This window comes from Seriola dumerili, unplaced genomic scaffold (assembly GCF_002260705.1).
Source record: "Seriola dumerili isolate Sdu_G_001 unplaced genomic scaffold, Sdu_1.0 BDQW01000110.1, whole genome shotgun sequence".
In the NCBI taxonomy this organism is placed as follows: domain Eukaryota; kingdom Metazoa; phylum Chordata; class Actinopteri; order Carangiformes; family Carangidae; genus Seriola; species Seriola dumerili.
The window spans coordinates 10,838,330-10,848,753 of NW_019174365.1; the positions used below are offsets into that span (position 1 = coordinate 10,838,330).

The 10,424-nt window shown below is 41.7% G+C and overlaps 1 protein-coding gene across 1 annotated transcript; it reads right to left on the reverse strand.

The window, feature by feature from the left end:
* Positions 1–201: 201 nt before the first annotated feature.
* Positions 202–9,662, reverse strand: prrt1 (proline rich transmembrane protein 1). The gene is made up of 4 exons (XM_022746904.1): positions 9,582–9,662; positions 5,652–5,989; positions 3,117–3,308; positions 202–984 (listed from the first exon to the last, which is right to left on the reverse strand). The coding sequence occupies exons 1-4, from the start codon at positions 9,598–9,600 to the stop codon at positions 808–810; spliced, it is 726 nt and encodes a 241-aa protein (XP_022602625.1). The 5' UTR covers positions 9,601–9,662; the 3' UTR covers positions 202–807.
* Positions 9,663–10,424: the final 762 nt, after the last annotated feature.

Below are 10,424 nucleotides of genomic sequence, written 5' to 3' on the forward strand. Positions count from 1 at the left end.
AGTTATGTATCACATCGTCCAGCTAAAATGTCCATGTAACACGCAAACAACCAGGCTCAAATAAATACTCTGTTTGGTTAGCAAGTCACTTTGTAAGTCCAGTCTCCATTTGGTGTGTTAAATGTGTATTGATCACCCCCTCTAACACTGTGTATCAGCAATAATACTACTCTGTAAATCAACACTGGTTCAACATGGCACTTTTTTTTTTTTTTATATTAAGTTTTTAAAGAAGAGAACACATGTATGCTTGTACCTGTAAGACTAAAAATGTGCATTGAACTATCCTAAAGGAAGCTCTTTGAATGTGATGTCTTCAACTGCAGATACTGTGAGGGCCCATTTCGTATGTTGGAGCATTTAAAACGGAAACACACAGTGACCTATCCTCTCATCTAACTACATCAGTGAAGGCCGTATGAATTAATCAGCGTCAAATGAATTGTTAATGCGAGGAGCTTTGTTTCCCTCCTGCAGCTCGTATCTGTGTGTAAATATTAAGCGGTCGCTGTGCTAACAGCAATACTGGGTCTCATTTGACAGCTGCTTGTATTTGGCATTTGAATGTTAGCTGTGATTGGTTGTTTTTGGTCGTCGGTGTGTGTTTGATGGCAGCAGGTTAGGTTGTGTGTGTGTGTGTGTGTTTGTGTGTGTGTGTGTGTGTGTGTGTGTGTGTGTGTGTGTGTAGCTGTACACAGAGTGCCAGCAAGCAGTAGCAGTTTGAGTGCACTTTCAGAGCTTCCCTCCAAACAATTATAAGAGTAGTTAGCTTGCTAAAATATGCCATGATTTCCCATCTGCGTGGAGTTACGGCTCCCAGTCGTCGTCGTGGTGCTGCGAGGCGATGATGACCACCACGGTGAGGATGGTGCACAGCACAATGGAGGCGATGCCAACAGCCAGGCTGATGAAGGAGAAGTTGCGCGCCTCGCGGGAGGCTATTTCCGCCGTCACCATGTCCCCTCTGGCTATCGCCGTACGCACCTAAGTGATGCCGGAATCAGGGGGGGGAAGAAGGGGATGGGTGTGTGGGGGGGGGTAGAGGAGAAATTAAAATAGGTGTTATGTAACAAGAAGATGCATGAGTGGGAGCAGGAGAGAGTCTAAAAACACCACGGATGGATCGATTTCGCTGCAGCAGAGCCTGAATGTGCAGAAAGAGGCCACACCACAAAACATTAACACACCATAACAACATATACAACTCAGACCGGTGGGTCCACGCCCTGTCAGCTCGGCTCAACTCAAAGCCGGCTGAGCAGGCCCAGAGGAAAAAATCCATTCTGTCCCGTTGCACCGACAATGGCGCAGTTACGTAACGTGGTCTGTCGTGTGCATGTTGGTCAGCACAGCCTGTCATTACAGAGGTAAAGAAAACAGGCACAACATGAAGCATGAGAGCCAGCAGACTGAGCCTTTACATTTCTAACATCACGCTCAACTTAACTTGTATGTTAACGGCATCAATGAACGGCTTGTAAAAAAGAGCAAACTCTGTCTTTTCATGCAGAGGTCATATAGACGACATAGCTGAGAGTGTGTGTAATGATGGTGCAGCTGTGTATTACACTGAACTACATCGGTTCTTTCTGCATGTGTAATCTAAACCCTGACACTCGCAGCGGCACTTTCCTCCTGCTGTTGACCGTTTTCCCTGATTCCGCGTAATTTAAAAGTATTGAAAATATTGGCTGGTGTCAGTTCAGTCAGAGTTCATTCACAGTTCATTTACAGTTTGAAGTTTGATTTGGGGGAGTTTTTTTTCTTTCTGTGTTTCAACCATGCACAAACAATTAATTCAGTTACTTCACTTATTCTGGAGTCCAGGTTGACAGGAAGAAAGAGATGCAAAACAGCCTGTCACATCCTGTTTCCAAACAATCGCATTATTCAAACGCATCTAAAACGTCTGTGGGTTTGTTTACGAGAGCGAACATCTCTGCTGCGTCTCTTAACGGACGTTTTTATTATCAAAATGACAACAATCTCTGTAACGAAGGTTTCACTAATTTACCTGACGTCCATCATTTATTCAGATTTAGTGCATTTCACAAGATTGTCAAGTATTGTCTCAGTTAGGAAAGCCGACCAGGGGCACCGGCAGAGTGGCAGAGCTATGTGTTGCTGTTCACGTGGCCACGAGAAAAAACGTGTTTTAGACACTTTTACAAACACCCGCCGAAACAACCTAATATCTGTTGAAATGTACGCCTTATGTAGTATATTTTCAGTGGTTCATCTCCCCATGCAAAAAGCACTTTCATCTGACACTACAACAGTTGAACTACCGTATTCCTACGAATAACCGCAACTACAGAGAGCACTGTGTTAGGCCGCAGCCGCAGGTCAGCTGAGTGAAAGTGTCAAAAAACCCAAACTATCCCTTTAATGTTGCATTAGTAAATAAAATAACAAGTAATTACAAGACTGAAGCGGGAGTTATGTTTCTCTTGGCTGCACGTAGACAAACGTGCACGAGGGTCGCTTGGATATGTTTGTGTGGCTGTTTATCTAGTACGTTGTACATTTACGTTTGTTTTCGCTTCTGTTTCAGGCGTTTCTGACGCCCAACAGAAGCTTAATCAGTCAATCAATTTACTTCATGTGCAGGTCTGCGCAAAACAAAGCTAAGATTCATCCTGAGGGGAACATGAATGGCTGCTCCACATTTTGAGGCACTTAACCCAACAGCTGTTGAGAGATTTCAGTCAACAAAGTAACAGAAATGTGAACGGTGACGCTGAGGGAAAAGTCAGTGGATAGTCAAAGTCAGTACGAATCATCCTCTGGGGACCATGAATGGCTCTGTACAAAATATCATGGCGATCACTCCAACAATTGTTGAGATATTTCAGTCTGTAAGTGGCGGACCAAACAACAAAGCCATACCTGAGGCCTTTGTGCTTGTGTGGTTGAAGACAAAAAGACTATAGCTTTAGATTTATAGCATCTTACTTTTCCGCATTCTTATCATTCTAAAGGGAGAGTGTATTTCCGAAGATAAACTGATGTGTAAAATGACTTCAAGATGCATTTATACCACAAAGTCTGTGGTAAAGGCGACATTATGTTAATAAAACCCAAAGATCAAAAAGATACTGTGAAGCAGCATTAACCTGCACTGCTTTGATGATGGCAATGATGCCTGTCGGCCAGAAGCAGCAGACGGTGGTGAGCACGGCAATGGGCAGGTAGTCGTGTGGTGGCCGACGGTCCATTAGGGTGATGCTGGGTGGCATTTGCATGGGATGAATCTGGCCCGGGGGGATTCCTGGGTGGGCTCCTCCAGCCGGCATGTAGGGCTGACCCTGAACAGAGGGAGAGAGAGAGAGAGAGAAAGAAGAAGAAGAAAGAAGAAAGAAGAAGAAGAAAGAAGAAAGAAGAAGACAGAGTGAGTACATGTGCTTTTTAAAAGAGCAGAGCGGCTTACAAAACACGTTGCCCTCAAAAGACACAAGAACAAGGTGACATGAGCAAAGAGGACGGTGGTAAAAGCGAGGCAGAGGGAGGGAAACAGCGCCTGTTAGGATTACTCATATCAGACAGGGAGCAATGGGAAACAAGATCTCATTTGCATTTTTGACAGCAGTCTGTCAAACTCATTTAGATGTTTTTTTTGTTTTTTTTTTTCTTTACAGTAGACGTCAGAGGCAAGTTAATCACAGTGCAGCGCCAACTGAACATTTTTCACCAGCTTCGCTCTCTTACACACCACCTGCAGAGCTCAGACGTGACCGCGTCTGATGTTGTGGAAGTGTCTCCCGGTGTGCTCGCATCCCCTGGCTGTGTACTGTTGGCTGCGAGGCTAGAGAAGAGAGATCAGAGCGCACTGTTGCTTTAGGCTTTAGTCCGTGAGCGCCGTGTCCGGAAATGCGTGAAGCTGTGATTCATTTGTGAAGAGTCTGAAAGACGAAAACGTGACGCTACAGGGCAGGTTTTTTTTTTTTACTCTTGACGACATTTTACATGCGTTCTTACCCACAATCCTGTGAGAATGTATGTGCATGAACAAAAAAAAATCATGTGAATATTCATTTTATTAAAAGAGACTGATGTTTGGTGTTATGGTAACGAAGATTAACCGCCAGCTCTGATCTTCAAAAAAAAAAAAATGAGGACATGTGGTGGTGGGACCTGTGGCAGCACAAAAGCAGCGACACTCTCAGTTATTTGATGACTCATGTTTGCTTTGTGGTTTTTATTTCAGGGTATAGTGTGAATGGTTTTATCTATTAATATGTAAACACATGCGTCTAAAATTCAAAAACGGGGATTTTGTACTAAATGAATGAATAAATAAAGGCTCCAAATGAGAAACTATTAATGATCTTGTGGATTGGTTCACAACCTGCAAAAGCAAAACCTTCTTTCTGCCCGTTTCTAAATTATTGTTCTGGGAATTTTGTGCCTTTGATAGATGGGAAATAGAGGAGAGATGAGAGGAAATGAGAAGAGAGGGAATGACATGAAACAATTGTGTAGGAATTGTGTAGTTTGTGGTCGGTGCCTTATTCCCAAACTAATTTTAATAGTTTGTGGTCCAGGAGAGGTAAAACTTGACAATAGAAAAGCAAAGATTTGAGAAGAGTAAAAATAAAAAACACTATTTTGTGTAGCAGAGGTGTTTTTTTTCTTCTTAATCATCTCACATCCAGCTCAGATCTATCATGTGACCTTTCGGGATGTCCTGTCCTCCAGAAACTACTAGAGGACAATGACTCTACTTATTAAATCTTATAAAAAATAATTGACGCCATTTCATCTGCCAGACGTTAAGTTCCAGTAAGCAAATGCCATTTCTGTCATATTCTGTTTTTTGTCTCCGTCTAATTTAAAGCACTTTGAATTACCCTGAGGATAAAATGTGTTAAGTTTGCTTTACACATTAGTTTCCAACAGCCAGAAAACTACATACACAATGAAGCAAAGCAGAAAAAAAGCCTGGAGTTCAGACACATGTTGTAATGCAACGCACATGCACTTTTCATAAAAGCTAATCTATGGGCAAGAAATGCAATTTATATATTATTGTATATCATTACATAATATGTGGAATTAGTCTATTCAGTGAATATTCTACTTCTACTCTTATTCATCTCTCTGTCCGAACAACAATCACCAAACATGTGAATAAAGCCACGTCAACCAAGATGTTACATGTTTCAAACATTGCTGCAAACATTTCCTCTGGAAGCTCTAGAAGATAAAAGCGTGACGCTACTTCAACAAATGAATATTTTAGAAGAAATAAAACAGAGGTTGATATCAATAAAGGGAATGAATTAAAAATGTATGGTTTTGTAATTCTTATAATTTTCTAATACTTTCCAAAGTAGTTTCCAGGACAAAAAATACATCATTTTGTATGAGTCATAGGGAAATTAGAGACATTGTTTCTTTAGTGTCTTTCCAAGACACTTTCTAGTAATAATTATTTTCTAATTATTTAGAAACCTTAGAGGTAAATTAAAGTTTTACCCAAATTAATTTTCAGCCATCAAGTATGTAAATGTGAAGGATGAAAACATGAGAGTGATTATCTGTGATATGAAATGTACAGTGTGCTGAATTTTGAACAGAGACTGGTGTAATCCTGCAGCAGCCTGATGTCACACCTGCGAAATCTTTAAAAAGTGTCGTCTCTGACTCACCGATGCCATGGGGTACACGGGTACGTAAGCCGTGCATGGCTGCAGCTGAAGCGGGTAGCCCGGGTGGAGGTATCCTACAGGGGGGTGAGGCATGGTGCCTCCGGGACCCTGGGTCTGGACGGTGTATCCCTGCGGGGCCCCGGGAGGTCCCAACGGGCCGCAGTGGAACTGGGTTTCTTGGAGGTAACCCTCTGAGCCCGGTGGAGGAGGCGGGGGAGGGTAGCTGGGCTGGGTGCCCGGCGCAGGAGCCATGTTGGGGTGTTGGGGTATGTTGGGGTCTTGCGGGCCAGGGAGGTACGGGGGAGGCTGCATGGTCTGACGGCCAGAGTCATCGAGACCTGAGAGATGAAGAGGAAGAAGAAGAGGAAGACGAAAGCAGGTAGGAGAGGAATCAGAAATAGAAAGAGTAGAGTTAGAAGAGTTGAGGACAGAGATGTACGAGTGGGGGCATGTTATCTAACTCAGACATGGCTATGTTGAATGTAATATGTCTTATCTCAGTGTTGAGGAGGGGATTACACAATTACACAGACAACAGCTCCTCAGTAAGACTTCAGAGAGCATACACACACACAAAAAAAAAAAAGAAAACGCCTGATATTTTCCAACCTGTGCAGGTTGTGTGCTAATGATGACAGTGATTGACATTTTCACCCCAGAAGAAGAAAAAGGCCTTTTTTTCTGTCTCTCTTCAAAACAATGTTTATCATCAGTTAGAAATGTGGCATTTCTGAGATGGAGAGCTTCATCTGAAGGTCTGAACTGAAGCAGCCGTCGGCTTTTGGGGCGTCTGAACATTTTCCGCTCACACTCGCGCTCCCTTTGTGTTTGTTCAACATTGAAAATGACTGATAGGGTGTCGTGTTTTCACGGCAGGGACGTGGCTGAGGGTGCGGTAATCCATTCTGACAGGGACATGAGGAGGGAGGACGGGGACAGAGAGAGAGAGAGAGAGAGAGAGAGAGAGAGATGGAGATAGATGGAGGTGAGGATGAAACAAGAGAGGAAGAAGGAGAGCAGGAGGCAGTCAGAGAGCAGAGCGGCTGAATGATGAGGGTTGACGACTTGTGCTCGGGGACCGGCTTTACGTAACAGTCCCCAACTCTGTCACAAGCAGGAACTGGACCAGAAACAGACAGAGGGGAAAGGAAGCGAGCATGAGGGAGGGGACACCTTTAAAAGGTCGTAATAAGACGTGACGAGTAGCTCAGCAAACATGACACAAAATATACATGCGAGTGAGCTGGTGGCATACTTTATATTTACTGGTTTTTCATTCAACGTCGGATGAAAATGATGAAAATGGTCAAATACAGGGTGAAACGGAAGAAAGAAAATGTAGTTTGGAGGATTTTCAGTTGAGTCTCGATGAAAAATCTGGGAACATGAGATATTCAGAAGTCCAAAACGTTGGCATTAAACAGCAACTGGTAACACAGGAGTTATTTCCAGCAAAAAAAAAAAAAAATGCACGAAAATTCACAAAACCGTGAGCTGAGTGAAGTGGTTACCCGGGGGTTAGGAACCGTCTCAGCGGCTGCAAAAATGAGTCTAAAAAAAAAAAAGCTAAATCTTAAGCATCTATAAACAAAAGGTTGTGACTGAAACCACTTCACTGAGCTCTGTTTTGTGAGTTTTCTTGCTTTTTTTCTGCAGCTGATTCACAAAGCGTTGCTGAAACGACACTGAACTGGAAATCCATCCATCCATCCATCCATCCATCCATCCATCCATCCCTCCCTCCCGTTTTCTTTCCTCTGTTTCGCCCGTAGCTTTGCTGTTTCTCAGTTCCACCGTCAAGTGTGAACAAGAATGAATCTCAAATCTAGAGGTGGTGCCGAGACGACTGAGGAGATAGGAAAGAAAAACGTCTCCCCTCCTCTCAGGTTTATTTTTATTCTTGTGAATTATTGAATAATTTTTTATCTCATCAGGCCTCTGAAAAAGATTCAAATCAAACAGGGATGTGTGTAACCGCTGATGAGGGGTCACGAATAGACGTGTCTTTGTTTAAACCGGTTTACAAGCCTGAATCTGGATGAGCACAGGAAAATAGATGATTTAATCACTAGTCATTATTTTGGAACTCCCTTCATAATACAGTAGATGTCAGGTCTCATTAATTAGTGTTATAATTGACAAATGTATATTGTATTAGCAATGTAATATGTTGCAGCTCCTTTTCTATCAAATTAGTTTCTTTTGCTCGTTGTATTTATGTTTTTTAAGTTCAAAACCAGCTCATTTTAAATTAAATTATACTGAGCTGAACATTTAATAACAATTTTGGACTAATACTCACAACTGATCCAGTTCTAGACATAATGTTTATTGCTAATTACAAATTATTGATCAGTAGTTTAAAATCTATCATTTAGTTGTCACTATTCCCCTGTCTATGGTTTCTATTCCTAACAGCAACACCTTCATAGTTTGATTTCAAATCAAGATATCAACATTCATGACAATAATTTTAAAACTGTTCATTTAAAAATAACGGCACCGTTAACAAATAAAAACTAATGTGTGTGTCTGTGCTAAATGGGAAGCGTGATGTCACTGTTCTCGTGAATGGAATAAGATTAATGACTGCTCCAGTGATGCAGCTTCCACAACACTATAGCAACTACATGTAATATTAATGTAATTAGTTATTAGATGTTACAAGTCAATTTTATTCATACATTTGTTTTTATCCTCACAGGTCCATTGTGTCAGCAGTGAAGAACAGAATATATCAACTTCATTGATTACATAATATGGATAATGGATAATGCGTTTGTTACAAATGTTTGTATAAATAATATTTTAGATATCAGCAGCTGGCAGATCAGTTACAGTGACAAAATGATACTGGAGCCTCTTTTAGTAGATACAAGGAGATAGTAAAAACAAATACAGCTTCTTTTTTCTCTCTCACCACCTGCTTTCAGGTGGGTCTGCAGGTGTAAATGAATCTCTCATCTTCAAATCTTCAGATCAATTCACAACTCTGAGCTTCACATGTGCCAAAATAATCCCTGCTCAGTGTCAGATCATGTGATGTGTACAGTAGCACAGTAGCATCCAGGCTCTGTTTCAACTGAAGGGAAACAACACAAAGACATCACAGGAGTAGCTGCAGCTGTTTTTACAGTTAGCTTTCAGTGTCATTATCAGCTTTGTTATTCCTTTATTCTGCTGTTTGTTCTACTCTCGCTGTTTGAGCTCCATCAGAAGCAGTTGGTGCTTCAACGTCATGAAATAAGACAAAAAAAAAAGGAAACTGGGAAGATGAGACAAAAAAATGGCTGTAATATGCACCAGACGTTGAGGATTATTGTTAAAGGCTGTTAAACACGCGCAAGGGATGGCGTGCACGCGCAAAGGACACCCACACTAATGTCCATAGTCAGGAGAGATGTACGTGGGCCCGTGCGTAATGATGATTATTGTGAGACACAGAGAAAAAAAACAAAAAACTATATAATAAATTGTGAAATTGCCTGTTTATATAATTATCAGTGGAAGTCTTTCGCGTTTTATGGAGAAAATATATCAAATACAAACAAAATACACAACTTGAGATAAAAATGTAATCACGTCAAGTCTGATAATGCGACTTTAAACTCTCTATTGGGCGCCATGGACATACTATGAGGCCCTATGGTTATTTTTTTTTTTCTCCCCCCCCCCCCCCAGGCTGCGCCCACACAGCGGTGCATCATCCTATAGACACAGCGCTGTGCAGACAAACAGCGGATTGGAAACAAGAGAGGGGGAGCTGGGGGGAAAAAAAAAAATGTAGATGACACACAAAAAGACCTGACATGTATCGAGCAGGCGACACAAAGACAGAAATAACATATGTCCTCACCTCGGAAGTGGCTCAATCAAGCTGCCAATTAGGCTTCAAAATACGCCACAGTGTAAGACAATTCAAACACTCACCGTGTTTTTCCGACGACATCCCTTCTTCCGATCTTCTGTCCTCCTCCTCGGATCGGATGTATTATTTATTTTTTTTTTTTTACTCCAGCTGCTGGTGAACAATCCCTCCTTTTCGTGCGCGGTGATGCAGACTTTTATTCCAAACGTGTGCAGCCCATCCTCAAGATGCCTTCATCTTTAAAAGAAAAAAAAAAAAAAAAAAAAAAAAAAAAACCCCCGGTTTAAAAAAAAAAAAAAAAAAATGAACCCCCGGTTTAATCATAAAAAAAAAAAAAAAGACAACTTCAGGTGTTTTAAAGTAAAATCCAGTTCTTCTCCAGCGCACTGGTCTGCTCAGTATCTCTCCTCTCTCTCTCGACTGTGTATGTGTATGTGTGTGTGTATGTGTGTGTGTGTGTGTGTGTGTGTGTGTGTGGCTGGTTGTCTAATAAGGTTTCTCCACTAACGCGTCGCCGTACATTGAATTAATCAGACACAAAGCCATCGTTGTCTTAAAGCGACAGCCCGGACTGGGGAAAAAAAAAAAAAAAAAACCGCACAGGCACTGAGCCGGAACGTCCCATTACTGAACCAACAGAGAGCCTGCCTCTGAATTAGATGGATTTCTTTCCTTGCGTGACATGTCACCACCTCAGTTTTTCCTCTCACGCATGTTGTCCTCAAATGATGCTCCTAGCAGAATTTTTTTTTTTTCTTTCTTTCTTGCAAAAGCAAAGCCAGGAGAAGAGAGCAGTGATGATGAGGCATGCAACCAAACGTTTCCCTTTATGTCTTATAGTTTGTACAAATTTCTCAGGAAATAAAAGACATCATATCACATTTCTTTTTGGATACAGATTTTTA

Bases quoted from the DNA above. Each gene is read 5' to 3' on its own strand.
- prrt1 (XM_022746904.1), bottom strand. The intron at 3,309-5,651 runs GTGAGTCAGAGA...CCCTCTGTTCAG, and splicing joins CCGTGTACCCCATGGCATCG to GGTCAGCCCTACATGCCGGC. The intron at 985-3,116 runs GTTAATGCTGCT...GGCATCACTTAG, and splicing joins CCATCATCAAAGCAGTGCAG to GTGCGTACGGCGATAGCCAG.